This window comes from Medicago truncatula, chromosome 1 (assembly GCF_003473485.1).
Source record: "Medicago truncatula cultivar Jemalong A17 chromosome 1, MtrunA17r5.0-ANR, whole genome shotgun sequence".
Taxonomy (NCBI): domain Eukaryota; kingdom Viridiplantae; phylum Streptophyta; class Magnoliopsida; order Fabales; family Fabaceae; genus Medicago; species Medicago truncatula.
Window position 1 is genome coordinate 1,687,557 of NC_053042.1, and position 20,801 is coordinate 1,708,357.

The 20,801-nt window shown below is 31.4% G+C and overlaps 2 protein-coding genes across 2 annotated transcripts; both read right to left on the bottom strand.

Moving 5' to 3' along the window:
* Positions 1 to 2,786: 2,786 nt before the first annotated feature.
* Positions 2,787 to 7,503, bottom strand: LOC112419293 (selenoprotein H). Its single transcript, XM_024776751.1, has 5 exons — positions 7,488 to 7,503; positions 7,242 to 7,389; positions 6,203 to 6,302; positions 5,112 to 5,173; positions 2,787 to 2,874 (listed from the first exon to the last, which is right to left on the bottom strand). Exons 1-5 carry the CDS (start codon positions 7,501 to 7,503, stop codon positions 2,787 to 2,789), a joined length of 414 nt encoding a protein of 137 aa, XP_024632519.1.
* Positions 7,504 to 10,723: 3,220 nt separating this feature from the next.
* On the bottom strand, positions 10,724 to 16,148 carry LOC25481884 (glycosyltransferase BC10). The gene is made up of 11 exons (XM_013610285.3): positions 15,802 to 16,148; positions 14,129 to 14,602; positions 13,791 to 13,889; positions 12,720 to 12,820; positions 12,555 to 12,626; positions 12,326 to 12,416; positions 12,108 to 12,188; positions 11,884 to 11,946; positions 11,677 to 11,799; positions 11,435 to 11,473; positions 10,724 to 11,304 (listed from the first exon to the last, which is right to left on the bottom strand). The coding sequence occupies exons 2-11, from the start codon at positions 14,528 to 14,530 to the stop codon at positions 11,176 to 11,178; spliced, it is 1,200 nt and encodes a 399-aa protein (XP_013465739.1). The 5' UTR covers positions 14,531 to 14,602; positions 15,802 to 16,148; the 3' UTR covers positions 10,724 to 11,175.
* Positions 16,149 to 20,801: the final 4,653 nt, after the last annotated feature.

Genomic DNA, 20,801 nt, shown 5'->3' on the forward strand with positions numbered 1-20,801 from the left:
CAAGTAATGTGCAATGACTTGTGGTTGTCTTCCGTAATGATTATAGAAAAATATGACGGCGGCGGCTTGGATGAAAATTTGGAGGATTAGGAATCTTAACGAATTGATGATACAATTGTAAAGTAAAATAACATTTTTAATGTTTTTAAAACTATATTGTTAATTTTACATGAAAAAACAAATTAATATATTTGAAGTATTAAATAAAGTTAAATGATCAATGTTGCACAGTATTGCCTTGTTTCTTTTGTGAGTTCAGTCTAACATTTTTTCATTTCGTTTACGCCTATTTTTATATATTTGGGAGGGAAGAGAAAACCCTTACAAATTACCGCTCTTTTGCAAGCAAGAATGGGTTCCGCATGTTCAATTTTGTTCGTATTGAATTTTGGATGTGAGAGAATGCTCGTTCAAAAATACAACTAGATGAATTAAAAGATATAGAGATTAAAAACACGAACCCTTCATGTTTTTCAATGTGAGAGAATCAATTGGATAATGAGATAGTTCGGAGGATTAACCACTTCAGATCAAAAGCAACTATACAAGTGTGACAGATCTATAAAGTGTTTGATCTTCATCTTTTTAAACAATGTATGATTTCTAACTCACACTTGTCACAACAATCTCTGTGGTCAAGTATGAGTCCATCAATTCATCATGTTCGCCTCTCAAACAAAAGTTCTTTCATCCGTACACCACTTGCTTGCACAGTTGTTGTAGTTTCTCTCAACAAGACATGCCGCCTGAACAACTTGCCAAGAAAACTTTCAATACAAGGAGCTTGATCAAACACTTTGTTGAACCACGTCATTGATATCACGGGTGGATGGTGAGAATAGTCTAGGGAATCAACCACATAAGTGATGATGACTCCGCACTATAACCCAAAATCTTAAAGTAGTAGGTTTATGGGTCTCTCGCTTATAATTTCTTATTTTTAACGACTTGAGAATTTTTGCGACAATGAGCGGTCATTCGACCAACCATTTGGCAATTAGTACAAAATTTAGATAAATTTTTGAATTCAAGATTCACAAAGGAAACAGAGCCTTATATTTCAACCAAAAATTTACCTCTTATTTCATCTAAGAGATCCATGTCAACAAGTGCGCTCACAAAGTGGTCCAAGTACAAATTTTTGCAACAATGGCTAATATAATTGTGCAGCTCATATACTTTTGTGGAAGTTCATGAAAGTTAACCTAAATTTGGGCGTGAGTCTGTTTTTGTAGATGAGGGTTGAAATCAAGGGTTCAAGAGTGACATTCGCATGAAACTTCATAAAAGTCGTTACAATGTATTTTGTTAAAAAAATAGTTGATAGAATCTATTGAATTTGGATTTCTTGAGATTTTAAATTTGATATCTACTATGTATAAAAATATAACTGGATCTTTTTTTTTTTTGCTAACTATCTTATTCTTAAGAGAAAGCGGTCACAATAAAGCGAAGTTCGGCTTCTTTGATAGAACTTATTGATAGTTTGGGCTCAATCATTTGATTAAAATATGGGTCATGGTAACTTGTGCCTTAAGGCAAAAGTTAAGGATGTAAAAAAGAAATTAAAATAAAATTTGTATTGAAAAAATAAGTTTTTAAACTTTCAAGACATTGAATGCACAATTTTTAAAATTAAGTTTCTACATTTAACTTCTAAACTTGTGCCTTTAGGGTACAAGTTACCATTTTCCTTAAAGTATAATTGAATCGCTTTTTTATGTGATTTGTGAGAATAATATTGAATCTAACCGTTCAAAAATAATCGCATCTAATTCATGAAATTTAAAAGAAGAAAAGAAAAAAATCAAGGTGTCTCTCGCATAAAACTATAGAGATTAAGCCAACAAAAGAAAACAATGGAGATTAATCTCTTAACGTAATTGAAATCTGTATATAGAATTGACATTTCTCAATACTATATGTTTTTCATTCATACATGTGACAATTTGATTATTTAATCAATTCATTCATACATGTGACAGTTTAATTATTTAATCAAATGATTAAAAGAGTTATGTATACTTCCCAATAATTCAAAATACTAGTTACTAACTTTTTTTGTAGCTTGTCATTTGTCTAATAACCATAGAGATGCTAAACTAGTTCAGGTGAGTTATACGGTAATTGGAACGTAGATTACGGTTTTTGCTAATTAAGTCTCAATCAAAACGCCATAGTAAGTTACCAACCAGCTTCTGCGGGTAAACTCAAATGCATAAATACCAATCTTCTGATTGAGGGAGAAATCGAACCAGTCTTATCTACATCAATTCTTTAAATTTTGCAAGACCATCGCAATGTGATTTACACTAACTATATAACAGTTAAATGTAGCAAAATCATAACATGAGAGCATTATTATTCATTCCATGGGTCTTTTTAAAGAGAGAATAGTGGATATTTAAGGTGCTACCTCCTAAGGGAAGATAAATCAAATCTCCCTGACATTTACGCAGCAACATAATATAACAGTGGATATTTAACAAGACATAATAAGCAGTAAGAAGTGACGAAAATATACATCTTGGAATTTGATTTGATTATCCAAAATGAAACCTGAATGTGGTTTCCTAAAACCAAAATCAATGGTGTACTAACTAGAGACAGTTCACATATCCAAAATGACTGCATAAACTCCTAGTTGCCTCATCCAAAAATAACAACCACAAAGGCAACATTTAATACCATGTTTCATATATCTATCCAAGCATTTCTACAGTATAATCAGATTATCTAACTCAGCTATAAGTCAAGCCAAAAGAGAAACTGTGAAACAACTATAGTCAACTAATATTTGATAACCCATCAACGATATCTGAGATGATCTTGTCCATGTCAAGATCCTTCATTGGCTTGAATGGACGACCCATGTTCCGCAGTTAAGTAGTATTTCATAAGTTGGTATTAAAACAGAATATCAAAAAAAAAATATAATTAAATGTATGCCTATATCATTTAAATTGCCAGTAGGATGCCTTTTGTAACACCCCGTTTTTCCAATTTGAAATTTTTTGCATAAAATCATAGTAAAACAACTAAACAAGATGCTACACTTCTTTAAAATATAAATATAGTAAAGTTACTATTTATTTCAGTCATCTTATGTCATCAATTTAAATATCAATGCAGCGGAAAACAATTAAATTTAATATCGTAATGGCACAACGGCATTAACTTAAACAACTTATTAAAATCCAGTCTAGACAAATCTTCAACATAAATTCATAATAAACACGTAACACATGGAAAACAAACAAGATCCCCATCCCGTTACGTATCAGAGTGACCCTAAGACGACACGTGAAAGAGTCACTCACTTCAACAGCTAACCTTGATTACCTGCAAGTTACCCAATTGTAAAGGCAACATTTCCAAGCAGAAGGGTGAGATTGCACATTCAATAATAATAATAAGCATAAAATTCATCAATTGCATTTAACAACTTAATCATCATCAATTAATAGTAATAATAATTCTTCATATAGTACTTCGTTAAATCATCAATCAACTTCTGATCATCATCAACATCATATACATTCATACAATAATCCATCAATAATAAACAACATCATATAACAACATAATCATCACATCATAGACATCATCATATAACAACATAAACAACAACGATTAACAAATATTAATACTTCACATAGTTCTTCGTTAACAACTCATTGATAAATGACAACTTAACGACAACAACAATGCGACATCATCGACTTCGACTCGACAATGCAACTACAACTTCTTAATCATGCATGTGGTACCAACCAGGGCATCAAGCCCTCAACATAAAGAGCAAAAGCTCACAGATCATCAAGCCCTCAACGTAAGAGCAAAAGCTCACAGGGAATCAAGCTCTCAACTTCAAATGAGTATCCATGGACTCCACAATGTACAACTTAGACAACACCACAACTTATATGACTCCAATATCTTGGATTAATATCTTAGAACTTTACAACTTAGACCAACTCTTGCAACTTAATGACAATAATGATTTCAACAACAGCAGAGACAACAACATAAACATCTTACAACATAGCAGCATCAACAATAACATCTTGAATGATATAACAACATTATTTTCTATAACATACATTTTCACATAATATATGTATTTCACATTAACTAACAACATTAATCATTAATAACATCATAGTTATCAACAAGTACATTCATATAAGAATTCAACTTCATATAACATCATATTCATAAACATATACATTCATATAATAATTCATCAATAATGAAAAATATCATATTCATCAATCATAAACAATATCATATAACATCATATTCATCAACATACATTCATATAGATATTAAATCATCCAACAAAGATATTCACGTCAAATCAAGTTAGATCCATCAAAACATAGGTTAAATACTCTTAAACACCTTAATTGAACTCATAGTACACAAGTTTTGAAGTTTGGAGACAATCCATAAGTTTTGGGTTGACCTAGAAATAGTTATGCGGAATTTTCATAAAATTTCACTAAGACCTCCTTGGCGTATTTTCATCATAACTCAAAAACCAAAAATCATTCAAGTCAAACTAAAGCCATTGGAAAGTTAACACAATTATCTAAAACTTTCATGTTTACACCAAAGGCCAATTCAAAACAGAAACGTGTGAAAAATACGCAAGAACATGAAACAGGACGTATAACATAACAAAATATCAACACCAAATAACATAATATATTTTACTAATATATACCAACATATAACATAACAAAATATCACTCTTCAAAATAAATCAACTAAATTATAAAAAGACATATAAACTCAATAAAATAAATAAATAATAAAATAGGGTGTTACACCTTTAAACTAATAAAGAAATTGAAGTTCTTTAAAACATACAGAAAAGAAATATTTTCATGTGAATGAAATCATCCATTGAAGAGACTAAGATCTTAATACAATGTACAATCTAAAACATCTTATTATTTTCTGAGCAAGAACAATGACCGAAAAATAATGGCTAATATATCCAAAAATCTTCAACTATAGCATATGAACAAATAGAAAAAAGAACAAAGGTTGATATAACTTGTCAATTAAAAAATGTTCATGTTGATAACACGAGAGCAGGACTTACCAAAAGGCTAATGAATGTCTGGTCACCTTGTTGGCGTATCTCAAAGCAACCTCTCCTTGGCTGTAAATTTTTAAGGAAAAAGTTGGATCAATCAAGTATTGTTGACATAGTATTGTTGACAGAGTATTAAGACAACAAGGACTAGTCAAATAATATAGCATATGAATTCAATAGTCATTCTCGTTGTTCAAAAAAAAGTCGTAAGAAAAGGTCATGACCAACAATTCTCGTCGTTGATAAGCTATCATTGAAAACAAAATGTTTAAAAGGCTTTTGATTGAGTTTAGGTTGCACGGTGAGAGTCAAAATAGTGGAAGCAGGGAGGAAGAAGGTAGAGGGTGAGAGTTTAGTACAGATGTCACCTAAAGTGAAGCAGATGTTTGTAAAGAGTTTATTTGAACTTATATCATATAAATATGCATGTGTAATGTGTGTGGAAGTACTTTTAAAAATAATTTATAATATGTCAATAAGTTGTCAACTTATTTTCATAAACCCCCCAATAAGTTGTACATAAACCCTTACCTAGTATTTGTTTGGGGGAAATGGATATAAAGAGATGTGAAAAATCTCTCTTCACCAAACATTAGCCCCCTCCAACATTGTGAAGATTTCAAAGGGGGAGATCGGAGATGAATAAAACAGTGAACATGAATTGCATAAATATTTTAAATACAAACTTAAGAGTAAATTTTGAATTAGTATTTTCATTATTAAAATCACACCTCCGTCGACAAACAAATAAGAAGATTCTATTGACCAACCCCCTCTCCTTCCCTCTTCCTAGTTCTACTTTTAACTAATCATTCAAAACCTCTTGATTGTATTATAACACATAATGTAAAGAGGTAAAATAATCAATGGCAGAATAAACAAGACACTTTCATAAAAAATACTTAATTAAATTAATACAGATTTGCATCACTTTAAAAGATTAATTTAAAACACATGTATAGCTTTTTTTGAAAAAACATGTATATATATATTTGATATCATTGACATAAACATAATAGCAGAAGGCATGAGTGGATAGAAATGATAAATAAAGAGCGGTTAATAACACAATACAATATCAAAATCTTAGAATACCTTTTCAGGGTTCAGTTTCACCACCACATCAATAGCTTGACTACCCTCCAGACCATCCTTCACCTCAGTAGCTCTCCTCAAGAATGATTTGCATTGAGTACTAAGGAAAATTAAGACAAAAGGATTGAACAAATAAACAGTTACAATGTTAGAGAGAGAAATCAGCAATAGTAAAAATAACTTCACTGAGGTATATAATGGAGAGGACCAAAAAGCAACAACACTGTCAATTTATTTCAAAATTCCACGTTAATCAAAAGAAGCAAATTATTTTTCAAGCTCCTCATTGCTTTAGATAGTCATTATAATCAATCAAGAAATAATATCATTAATATTTCAACAATCTGCATGAATTACTCATCAAAAAAATGACAATATTTTTCAATCCAATTCCTTATATTTCAATTATTACACTCTATTCAATATATAAACACATACTATCAAATTTAACCACCAAACTATCCAAAAAAAATTACCACCAAACAAGAATCTATCAAAAGCTTCAATTTATACAATCCATTTCATTATTTATATTCCATTTAAATATATGTTGTCAAGATTACCACCAAAACATAACCTGTCAACAAAAGATTCATTTAATCTACAAATTTTTCAATCCATTTCAATATTCCATTTATTACACTCTAATTAACAAAATTTTCAATCCATTTTTTCGGTTGGTTCCAAAAAATTAGGGTTTCGTCTCACTAAAATAAATTGTTTTCATAACTAGTTCAAATCTTGATTAAGCTAATATAAAAACAAAATAAACAGATAAAGATAAAGATAAAGACAAAAAAAAACTAAAAAAGCGCATAATATTTTCATCATCGTTACGGACATTATTACGAAAGCAAGAAAAGCGAAAAATAGCTTATACAGAATCCACCATTCTCGGTTAGTTCCAAGATATTAGGGTTTGATATAAAATTTGCATTAACGGACAAAATCGAATAATAATTTCTCCTTCATTATCGTGCATTTGTACGAAAGCAAGAAAAGGGCAAAATGGTAAAAAAAAAATGAAAGAGTGAAATACTAATGCTCGACGACGATAACAGTCCTGTTAGGATCATCATCTTCGTCTTCAGGTTCATCAGCAGCATCAGATACATCTCCACCTTCAGGTGCTGCAGCTTGTTTTCCCTTACCCTTCGGGTCAGCATCAGCACCAGAAGTACCTTCACCTTAAGCGGCTTTATTTGTTTTATCCTTCGGTTCAGCTTTCTTCTTCTCCTTCTTCTGCTTCTTCTTCGCCAGAGATTTCTTCTGAATTTCATCTAACGAGACAAGCCTAGCATTATTGGAGTTTGAACGAAGTGTTCTTCCTCCCGGCGACGGCGCCGCCGCCTTCGCCGGAGAAGCGTTAGCGGCGGTTTTAGCCTTGCATTTTGGTGCAATTTCTTGAAATTGAAAATTCTCTCTCTTCGGTTTCTCTCTGAAAATTGTGTTGCGTTGTGTCTCTCTCTCTCTCTCTCTCTCTCTCTCTCTCTCTCTCCTCTCTCTCTCCTCTCTCTCTCTCTCTCTCTCCTCTCTCTCTTCTCTCTCTCTCTCTCTCTCTCTCTCTCTCTCTCTCTCTCTCTCTCTCTCTCTCTCTCTCTCTCTCTCTCTCTCTCTCTCTCTCTCTCTCTCTCCTCTCTCTCTCTCTCTCTCTCTCTCTCTCTCTCTCTCTCTCTCTCTTCTCTCTCTCTCTTCTCTCTCTCTCTCTCTCTCTCTCTCTCTCTCTCCGTGTGAGTGTTCTCTTTTAACAACGCTTTGGATTTTCCCGCGCTTTTGCGTACTGAACGAACGGTTGAGATTATTTGTGTGATGGATTAATCGAAGGTAGTAAGTGTATATTAGTTTGCATAAAAATTAAGTTGTAAAATATAGTAATAAAATAAAAATGAGGAAAGAAAGTTCGGACTGTTAAACGGTTCCAATTTCCAAAACAGATGGAGTGAGGGGTAAAAATTAAATATTTCTACACCAGATAACATATATATTTCTACACCAAATAACAATATATATATTTCTACACCAGTAACATATATATTTCTACACCAAATAACAAATATATTTCTACACCAAATAACAAATATATTTCTACATCACATAACATATATATTTCCACACCAAATAACATAATATTTATTAAATAAATAATAAAATAGGACGTTACACCTTTAAACTAATAAAGAAATTGAAGTTCTTTAAAACATACAGAAAAGAAATATTTTCATGTGAATGAAATCATCCATTGAAGAGAATAAGATCTTAATACAACGTACAATCAAAAAACTATTATTACTTTATGAGCAAGAACAATGATTGAAAAATAATGGCTAATATATCCAAAAAACTTCAACTATAGCATATGAACAAATAGAAAAAGAACAAAGGTTGATATAGCTTGCCAATTAAAAAATGTTCATGTTGATAACAAGAGAGCAGGACTTACCAAAAGGCTAATGAATGTCTGGCCATCTTGCTGGCGTATCCCAAAGCAATCTCTCCTTGACTGTAAATTATTAAGGAAAAAGTTGGATCAATCAAGTATTGTTGACAGAGTATTAAGACAACAAGGACTAGTCAAATAATATAGCATATGAATTCAATAGTCATTCTCGTTGTTCAAAACAAAGTCGTAAAAAAAAGTCATGACCAATAGTTCTCGTCGTTGATAAGCTAGCATTGAAAACAAAATATTTAAAAGGCTTTTTGATGAGTTTAGGTTGCACGGTGAGAGTCAAAATAGTGGAAGCAGGGAGGAAGAAGGTAGAGGGTGAGAGTTAAAATATAGATAAGCTATCATTCCAAAATAATTATCACTTTTGACTATTTTATATTAGGTTATAAACAAAATAAGAAATTGAATGATGAGTTTAGGAAAAATATCCTCAATAACACTAGATAAATTGAATTATCCTTATTTATTAATTTTGTTAGGTCTGCAGCAGTTTAACCTAAGTTTTTTCTGCTCATTTGCTTTATTAGGTTTGGAATTATTTAACCTAACAAATTTCATCTAAAAAAATGAATCGCACCAATTTCATTTCTATCATCTTGCCTTTTTTTTTTTTAAGGAAATATTTTCTACACTTATTTGTTGTTGCACGTTTGTTCTAGAAACTATGAGCATATCAATGATCACATTTGATGTCTTCTATTTTATATTTTTTTACACTTTCTTTTTTAAGGAAATATTTTGTACACTTATTTAATACTAAAAAAAATGGATCGCATCAATTTCATTCTTAGCATCTTGCCTTTTCTTTGACAATATTTTGTACACAATACTAGAAAAATTCATCGCCCTAATTTCATGCCTTTTTTTTTACATATTTTGTACACTTTTTTTTTTTAACCAATTTCATGCCTTTATTTCATTCCTATCATGTTGCCTTTTTTTTTACAATATTTTCTGCACTTATTTAATACGTTTACAAACAAAATACCCTAATTTCCATGCAAACTCGGCTACCCTAATTTCCATGTAAACTTGGTTATATATACCAAGCCCTAAACGTGTTTCTCTCCAAAAAAAAAAACTCTAAACCGTGTTAAAATTTCATACACAACACAAAAATCATATATTTTGATATTTAGAGCTTTGCAAATGGAAAGACGTGACCTTACAACTTCTTTTTTTCACCATTACCAATTATATATTGCATTTTATTATTCGTATGCCAATCCCTTTACAATAAACCCGAGCGGAGCACAGGTCAAAAATCTAGTTCATATTTAAAATGTGTGAGCTCGAGCCATGGTACAGAGTATCACTTACGATGTATTTTCACCAACAAAAAATGGTTTATTTTAATCAAAGTATTTTTTTTACAATTTATGGAAAGAGGTTTGAGAGTGTTATCAAGTTATATGGATGACTTGCATTGAGGTTTTAGAAGGAAAGAAATCATCGGCAACTTTGACAAAAGGAATCAACCGAGGTGCAAATTCTTAATAGAATCAAAGTGTAGATGAGTGGTCACTAAAATTAAAGAATCAAAATTTTCTATGATTTGAATCGACGGTGGTTTAATCCTTCAAATTGTTTAGACTACTCTACCTTTTGATTAGTTTTGATTATTTGTTTTAACAAGAGGAATCCTTTCAATTGTTGTATGTAACTTTTGTTGTTTTCTATTCTTGACACGTCTTGTGTTACGATATTTATATTTATTTGAATATAATTTTGGCTTCAAAACATTTTTGTGATGTGTGGTTATTACTATATGATGTTGTTAAAAAGTACAAAATTTGTGATGGGCATGTGCTTATCTTTCTTGATTCTTTGTCATTTTTAGTTATGAAAAAGGAGTGTCTGTATCCACAACTTGTCAATCATTCAATATCCTCGCCCATTACCCTTATATTTTTCAATCACAATACTTAGACTCTGCATTATGCAACTAAATCAAACTGACAAATAAATTTATTTGCATATTCATTTTTACTTTTCACAACAAACCAGCTATTGTATAAAAATAAACAAAGTACCATACGCTCAAAACAATTATCTTTTAAAATGAATCGTCATGTAAAACCAAAGATTTCTGCATGTATAAACAAAATATTGTGACAAATTCTGCATAACAGATGAACTATTATAAATAATAAAGTTAGCTTCTAGAGTCATATCAAGATCAAACCTTATCCCTCCCTCTCTATCCTATCAAGGATACCAAAACTTTTCAACCCTCAGAAGAATAATCTAATAATCTATGATGTTTCAAATACAACACAAAATATATTGTAGAATAGGAACACCATATTATCCAACCAGACAAGCTCAGAAGTTCCATTTCATCAAGCCCCAGGAAATCAAAATTTGATCTAATCATCTTCTGTGTCTTTTTAAGAAATATATCCACCAGACTCAGCCGTCGGGAACTTCTCAAAATAAGATATGTCGTATGTGCGAAAGATGGTTCTGGGGACCATATGGTGTTGATTCACTAAAGAATGATGAAGAAGTATTTATAAATACTTTAGAATGTAGTTGAATTCGAGAAAAAGTGAATCAATTTATCTTGAGTTTCCGGATAAAACTTCCGAGCAAATAGATAACAAGATCGTTTTGAGCCATTTAATTCGCAAGGTTGAATCACCACTGTTCTCTGCAAGGCATGTGAAAATGATAACAAAATCATAAGCTGATAAGCATTCTTTTAACAGGAATAGAAGCAATATCACAGAATATGGAAGGAGACCTGAACCAAAACTAGAGGAATGAAATATATTACACACCTTTGCATCACTTGTATAATGCGGACTTTCATCAATGTACTGCAGTGAATAAAAATGTGTCGTTAAGTAGAATTGAAGATAAAAGCTGTTTTGGAAAATTGCAAATTAACAAGGTAAAGACAAGGGAAAAAAAAGAAGTGTGCAAGCTAAAAAAGAGGTCCGGCTAACAGGTGCAGGAGTAAAGAGTGCTGTAAAGAGTGCAAAAACATTTGAAGGGAAAGAGAGTAAAATGTGTCACATACCGCTATTTTTTTCATGAGTTTATAAGTAATATCACGAGCCCTGAATGACCTAGGATGCCATTTTCCTTCGGACCAATCAACATATGTCACCGACCAATTTGCGATACCGCCTGGATCAAGCATCTAAACATACACCAAACAAGTTAGCAGGGAGAGCAAGATGGGTACCCTGTATCACTTTTAATGAGAAAAGATTGGTGCACTTACATTAAAAAAGGTTGGCAAGTAATGCTCATCAGAATAGCAGTTACGATTTCCCTCCATATTCGGCTGATAAATTTAAAACATTTCTTTCTTCAAAAAATTGTTACAAAAAGCATAGAAAGGAAAAAATGTAGATGATTAACGAAACCATCATTTGTGATGCTATAACTGACTATAATAACTTGGTCAGCAAGAAAAATCACAGGTGATTATTAGTAACATAGTACCCTGCAATGATGCTTGAATTTATTAAAATAGAGGCTGTCTGCCATAATTATTAGAGCGTGCTGCCGTTTCATCGAGAACCACTGCATTACAGACAAGATTCAATTCAGATGCACGTCAGAAAAACTACGCATTGGTTTCGTACATTGGACACAGCAAATTTTCATCCAAATCTTATTAACCTCAATGAATGGTGTATGGTTGTGTTTTAAAAATATACCTGTGAACCCTTTCGAAAATCCTTCTTTTCTACTTCAGGCAACATGCGTTCTACATACCTGCCATTTCCATGCGGACCGGTATCCACATAACTTTTTTTTATTTAAAATTTAAAATAAAAGACAGATTAGTTCAAATTTCCATGTAACAAATATGTCGAATCTTCAATGAAAGGAAAAAGTTTCTAAAATTTAATCATCTAATTTGTAGAAGGTTCTATAATTTCTTACCTGTCAATAAAGCTGACACTTGTTAATAACAAGTAGTTGTACACAAAATCAAAGCGGCGCACCGGTATACAGCTGAAGCAGAAAGGAACATACAATTGAACCGATTAAGTCCCAAAAACCAACCAAATTTTAGCAACGGAACCAAGAACGAATTAACAAAAATACCTATCAGACAACAGTACGAAATGTTGGTTATCAGGGTCTAAAAGTGCATTTGCCAAAAGTCTCCTTTCTGCCTCAACCATAGAAATTCTTCCCCAAGTTACCTGAAAGAAATTGAAAACCAGTTGGCTACTATGAAAAAGATGGCATGATTTTTTGAATGGTGGATACATGCACTGTTTACAAATCCTTGATTTTTTTGGTTAATGTCGAAACTTTTAGAGCATCTCCAATGGTAAAATTTTAAGGAACACATTAGTATTTGAGTGGATACATTACATGCCAGCTCAATTTTATGACACTGCAATCAGAGAGGTCCTGCATGTAGTGCGGCTAGTGTCATTGGAATTCATAAACAATTATACAACAACCACCAAGCTTTATCCAACAAAATAGGGTCGGCTAGATTAATAGAACGACGTTTTATAGTTCTATCATGTCTTTTCCAACTCATTTATCTCTACATCCTTCTTGATAGATAGAGATCGGACAAAGTTTTATGTTTGCTGCCCAAGCTTAGTTAGAGTAATCGAGTTATTTATTATTAATTATCATGGTATACTGGACAACTATGATAAAAGAAGGGGAAATAAAGCCTTAGTGTTGTGCTTGATTGAATGATTTTCTCTCTTAAGCTTAATATTTTATTAGGCTCTAGTTATAGTTATTTCTACGTACCTAGTTCAACGAGTTCCAACTAAATCCAAAGAAACAGGGAAATTTCTGCTCAAAGGATTTAATTTAATTCGTGTAGATTTGATATGATACACTACTTCTCGATGCTTATTACTTGTAACTGGGTAACATTTGCACAACACACACAATGCTATGATGACTGAGATGTTTTTATCTGTACTATTCGCCTTAGACAATCATTCATTCTCCAAAGTGTTGGGTGTTAACCATTTGATAAATGTCCTCAAATTTCAATCATTTGATAAATGTTTTATAAAAATTACACATGAAAAATCATATGCATTGACCACATTCTATATCATTCTTAGCTTATATTGGAACTTGAAACTGCCATATAAAGAGTTAGTATATATTCAAATGATGAGCTATACCCCATACCGGTTCACTGTGGATGTCTCGTCCAACGAAATAGGGGCTGACATGTATCGGTTTTTCCTTTGATGCATGCACATAAACAGAAAATTTTCCTTCATGGCCCTGCATTAGTTAAGTAAAGTTCAAATAAATAGGAAGTAGCATATCTCTATCACATTCAAACCGAAAAAAATAGCACTTGATAATTATATTTAGCATGACAAGCATTGATATAAATGAGATAATACTTGAGAATATTACTAGTTCTAGAACAATATAATAAATGAAAAAGACAGCACCCATTATTTTGAAAGAAGACGTGAAATCTAAGAGTGTGGTCTATGGATAGGAATGTCATATACCTGGAAGAATGTATGCCAGAGCTTCTCGAAAGGTAATGTGCCCGGAGTCAAAAACATAAAAGCAACTTTAGGGACCGTGCTTTGAACAGCATAGTACTTAAGAATTTCGTTAATAACAACCCGAGATTCAGTCTCTTTATCGGTGAATTCCCGAGTCTGTACGGGTGGTGGCTTATTAAACGTACGACCAACACCACCAACACTACAACCTTGAGAGTTAAACAAAGAACACGTCGAAGCGGAGCTCCGCGGTGGATAAATATAAGCAGCAAGCAGAAAAAAGCAGACTATGAACACTAAAACGATAATCCAAGTAGGCCTCTTTAAGTTTGATCTGTGTCTTGATCCAACCATGATCAGAAGATTTTTTGTGAATTGTGGCCATGCAAATTCTTTCTTCATTTAAGTTCAAGGCACCGATTCAACTTCCCCATATGCATGTAGTCTATCAACAACATTCATTCACATTCAACCCTATCTCACAACAAAAAAACACAAGACAGAAAGAAAGAAAAAACATTCAATATAAGAACCACCAATAACCAATTTACTCTAGTGTAGATGGAATCACACGAGTGCATAAAAGACTTAAGAACCATGTTTTCAAGTATGCAAAACAAGAGACATAAATAAATAACAAATAAACCACCAAATTAGTCCCTGACTTTTTAGGTAGCTCTCAAATAAGTCCCTCACTCTATTAAACTTACAAATTGACCCCTATTACGCCCCTGTAATTTAACAACTTACTATCAATTCAGTCTCTAGCATACTCTCAGAAGAACTAGTAATGAGTAAAATGCGACAAAGTTTGGGACTTTTCGAAATATTGATAATATCATCGATCTATTTGAGTGGTTTACTCATAAATAACACAATTAGAGTTCAAATCACGACTGAAACAATAATTAATCAGACTTTACTTATTTATCTCCTGACTGAACTCTGGATTAGCAGGCCTTTTGTAACAGGAAATCGGATGGTTGAGACAAATAAAAAACAAAAACAGCATTCATTATGCTCTCATAAGAAGGGAAAAAAAAAAACATGATTCAGATCTTATCACATACCTCTTCCTAGACAGCTCCTACCTTAATTTTTTAAAGCCTAATTATAAAAAAATAAAAGTACAAAAGTAAAATCAAGAAAACAGAACGAGCGTGCAAATGATACAACCAATTGTATATAACAATTTGCAGAAGAGACGACATAGTAAAAAGTTTGACCCTTCCTTCACTTGTCCTTCCTAAAACCTCAATCCAAATATACCACACAAATCTAAGCGATGCAATATTTTGCAGATAAAACGTATAAGATATCGTAAGAAAATGAATTTAAGAATCCGGACCCAATTCATTCTTCACTAGTTTGAGTGAGTAGTAATTTTACTCAATTCAAACAATAACAAAAACAAGTTTAAGAAGAAATGTGAAAGTCGTTCAATTTTCCTAATCAGCTTGCAATTTCCAGATTGAAAAAGTTAAAAAGTACAAAGAGTATAAATTTTCAAACAAAAAAAAAAAAGTAGAAAAGTAAAATGTCAGAACAAAACAACAAGATCCATGAACAGAACAGAGATCTATCATTATGAACACAAAGATCTTTAACTATAACTAAAGCAGCACATAAGTATTCGAAAATGAATCTTAATCAGTACGAAGATGAATGAATACCTGTGAATTGAATGCAGGGATCTGAGAGAGAACCCTGATGAAGAAACAATGTCAACGTTGGTGTTGTGTGTTTGGGGTGGTGTCGTGTTTGGATTGGATCGGTGGTTTTTAGATTTGCAACGCCAATTGGAGAACGTTGATACCAGTGTAGGTGTTTTTCAACATTTATTTATTTATTTGTTACATCAATAAATAAATAAATAATAAGTTTAACAATGTGTTTGTGTTTGTGTTTGCGTTTGTATTTGGGTTTTCAGTTTCTCTCTCTCTCTTCTTCTGTCGTTGTTGTGCTACTAAGTGCAGGTTGTCATGTCATGTCTTACTCCCGGACACTATGCTTTATGTCGTTTATCAATCTAGTATTTTCTTGTACCATGTCGTTTATCAACCTAAGTATTTATGTGTAAACGCAACCTATTTTTATTTTTATTTTTATTTTCATTTTCATTTTCATTTCTTCTTCTTTCATAACATCTAAAACATAAGTTTGCTCAAGAAAAAAAGTAAATTCTTATTGACACATTTCATAAGGCTGAGGCACAAAAGTGAAATACAATTTTATCCTCTCGGCAGTTAACTGCCAAGAATTATGTTTCATCGTATGAAACAGTTACCTGCTCCCCCTACACACTATTTTCATCATCAACTTCCATACCACTTCCATCCAATCCCCAAATTCAATATTTTTTTTCATCAAATCTTGATCCAAAATCATTCAAGCATCAAGCATAGGAGGTATCAACACACTTTTGACATAAAAAAATTGGTATTGAGCATTTTAATCCGCCGAAACCACAAAAGGAGTCAAACAAAGCGGCGCCTATTTTGTTGGACACTCCCGAAAAACAAAAGCAACAATTTGAAGTTATTGCGGAAGATTAGAGGAAGATTCTAATTCACTTGATCTTCCCCAATCACTTGATCTTTAATGAGTGATTTTTTTGTTGGTGTTAGTCCTTTTTATTTTGTAGAAATTACACCGACGTATATTTTGGGGTCGAAATTGTAACGCCAATTTTTTTGGCCAATATATAATTAAAATTATGTAATTTATATTGATATATATATGATAATATGACTTTTATGTGATAAAACTAGTGCAATATTTATTTATTCGTTATTAATGTTTACGCACTTGATTTATTCATTATTACATTTCATTTAATTTTGTTATAATATATGATTCTTTTCTTAAAGCTTTTGTCAAGTGAAACATGTACGAGGTTGCAAAAATTGAAGGTCGTGTTAGGTACTCCGCTTTTAAAAAGACAATTAAGGTCATGATAACGCCGACTGACTCTCTTGATAATTTGAAGGCACAACTTAACACTTATTTTGAGCATCTTGGTGAAAATCAATATACATGTCGCTTGTTTGGTAAAGTGTCATGCATGGACCTAGGAGAAGATAGAGATGAATACGCATGGAAAACGGCAAGCTATATGTCTTGGCTTATTCGCGACGATAGCGACGTCGGATTTATGTTTCGGAATATGGTGGAAGATAATATATTATATATGTATGTTCGTTCCATATGCAATTGCGTTGAATGTAAGTAATGATTTAATTTAATGATGTGTAATGAGTTGTAATGTGTTGTTTATGCATGGATACTATGTAACGATTTGATGAATTTCAAACTTTTGTGTATTTTGAACCAAATGTCCGTTTGATTTAATTATGGACAATTGTAAAAGATATTGTATTTTACTTGTTTATGACTAAATTTAAATGTTGTATAAGTTATATTGCCTTTGGAAATGCTCTGATTAAATTACAGGTAAAAACTGGCCGAAAAATGGCTTGAAAGTGCTTAACAATTATGCAGAACCCACTGTCTGCATAAATGTTTTCCTCGGCAGTTAACTACCGAGGTTTTTCTCGACAGTTAACTGCAGGCGATTTTTGAATTCCTAAGCAGCTGTCGAGGGGCAAAAACATATTTTACTCGTGTTTCTCAACCTTATGAAATGTGTCAACAACAATTTTCGAAAAAAAAAAAACATCTAAATAGAAGTTTCCTCAACGTGTGATATTTATACGATTATTGAGTGACAACTCTCTTATGTTCTTCTTAAAAAAAAAAAAAAAAAAAACTCTCTTATGTTCTTACACAAATGCTAACATATGTTTTTAGGGCATGGTTAAGCATGTAAAAATATCAACTTTAGGGTTTCGTTAACGAGTATATCTGAGACACTTTTTAAATATTTTAAATTAAATAATTATTTTTTAAAAATGTCAAAATTTTCAATTTCCAATGCATTTTAATACACAATTTTTCATAAAAAGTTATTATTTAAGGTCATTAACTAATGTCCTGAGGGCACTGGTTAACATTTCTTTGACTTTTATTTGAAATAGTGTATTTATAACTTTTACATGTATTTGACTTGTATTTTCGAGACAAATTTTTCTTTTTTATGGATATTTTAAACAATGTCCCTACTACATTTGTTAGCAAGACTCGTATTCATATGATATTTTTATGGGTTTTGCTAACCAATGCCCTAAGGGCAATGACTAAGGATGTTAAAAATAGAAAAATTTTATTAAAAACAACACCTTTTTTACTTTTATAAATTTAAACATTCCACTTTTTCACCAATTTATAATGCATAATTTATATATTAATCTCGTTAACTAGCGGGCACTAGTAGCATTTTCTTATTTTTATTTTCTTATCTCTATTATTTTGATTTTTGTGTCAACACCTACATTTTTTTTGTATGCTTTTTTGTTGTCTAAATAATAATTGTTCAAATAACATGTCTCTTTGTCAAATTGAAATGAGTTTAATAACGGGAATGTGAGTACTAGTAACTTTTTTTTTACATTTATTTGTGAGTGAAATCAACATGAATCACCCGTTTTGTAAAAATTGAAATCAACATGTCTATGTTGTTCTTATACGAGATATAAAATAGCTTCTTCATCAGAGTAATATCACTGTTTGTCACACTCTCGGAGAAGGGAATCAATGTGCTGATTTTTTGGCAAAGTTTGGAGCTTCTTCGGATGTTGACCTCCTTATTTACGTTTCTCCCCCGTATGGACTGCTAAATCTTATTAGAAGCGATGCTAATGGAACTTTCTTCCTTAGGGAATAATTAGCTTCTGTTAGGCTTTTTTTTCCATTTTGTTTTCTTGCTGCCTCCCTTTCCTTTGTAATAATAAAAAAAAAATGTCATTTTACAAAGCGTTGGAAAACCACATTGATTTCTAAGAGAAATATTAGTTTTACAGACATCGTTGAAAAAATAATGTTTTTAAACCTCTTTATGGGAATAGATTTTCGAGTAAACTAACCTATTGATCCTTCAATTTGTACCGTCAATCAAATTGATCCTCATATTTTTTTAAATAGTTAAATAGCCCTTTAACTTTCTAACTTATATCAAATAAATCATTTTGTCAAGTTTAACCGTTAAACAATGTTGAAGTGTCCTTCTATGTTAACTTTCATGTTATTGTTTTGATCGATTTTTATCGTTGGAATCAAATTTCGTATCATCAAAGTTAACATGAACCAATCATGATTCATGAAAGTTAATATAAACAGGACTGAATCGTCTGATTCAATCGATTGAACCATGATCTAAAGTCTTCTCTGGTTTGATCTCCGATTCGATTCTTAAAACATTAGTATCATCGCAATTAATAATTTAGTCCTAAATGTTATTGATATCAAGACAGTCCTTAGGTTGACATGTACCATATATAGAATGTAAAGCATTCTTTTGTGTGCAGAATATATCACGTTATTCTCTGAATAATTAAACTTATTATCAATTCACTCCATGCATTACCAAACTTAATATCAATTCAGTCTGTATGACCTGGATATAGTAAATGGTTCACCGGTAGAATGATAATGTACCAAACATTATAGAGTAAATGGTTCAAGTACATAACATATTATGGAAAATGTGGCAACAAGTACCATAAGAAAGTCATTACATCATCATGAGTTAATTTATACACAGCCAAAAAAAAGGGGCCATATATCATTATACCAAAATAACCAAAGATATCACAACACTAAAAGAACAAAATATCCGATTAGCATCATTCAATTGTTCTCAGATCACACGGTTGATGTAACGCCCCTTATTATCCCCTCTTTGATTAAGAACGGGATTAAGATGTTTAAGTTTTTTTTTTTGAAAGAAGGATTAAGATGTTTAAGTTATTCTTTATTAATTATAGGGGTGGAAGTGGAAATATGTTAGGTAGAAGTTGTGTTAGAGAAAGTGTTGCAAAGAGTTTGTTTTTTTTTAAAAAAAAAATATACAATCTATTGCCTTGAAAATAAGGGAACTTCTATGGTACACCCACAATTTTGAGTGTACCGGTATTCTTGTTGCACAAAATTTATAAATTAACGAACACTTTAATGAAATAAAAAGGTATTTGTCAATATTTATATTTTAGAAAACATTATTTCATAAGAAAAACCATCATTTCATTGTTTATGTGGATTATATTAAAAAAATTACATTTTATCATAAAAAATAATCAATATTAATTGTTATGAGTAATAAAAATTCTTAAAAATTAAATTTTATTTCGTCGAAGCTTTTGGTAAATAAAATTTAATTGTCAATGATAGAAAATAATTATTTTTCTTCAAAAAAACAACTGATTTATTATTAATTTTACGACTTGATGTACCGATACACCAAAATTCATCGAGTGTACCATAGAATTTGCCTGAAAATAATAGTATTTATAGAAAGAATTACACTCGACAAACAATCATCTCATCTATGAATTTTAACTTTCCAACACTACTTTTTAATGACTGAGTTGAAAAAGATAATGAAGTAACAACGTGTAATTTTTTTAAAATATATAAAAGCGTGTAATTATTCTTTAAACAAAAAAGAAAAAAATGTTACTCCCTTTGGTCGTTATTATGAACAAAATTTTATTTTAAGGACAAAAAAAAAACTTCACCTTTTAAATACATTGAAAAATTAATGAAATTAGATACATTA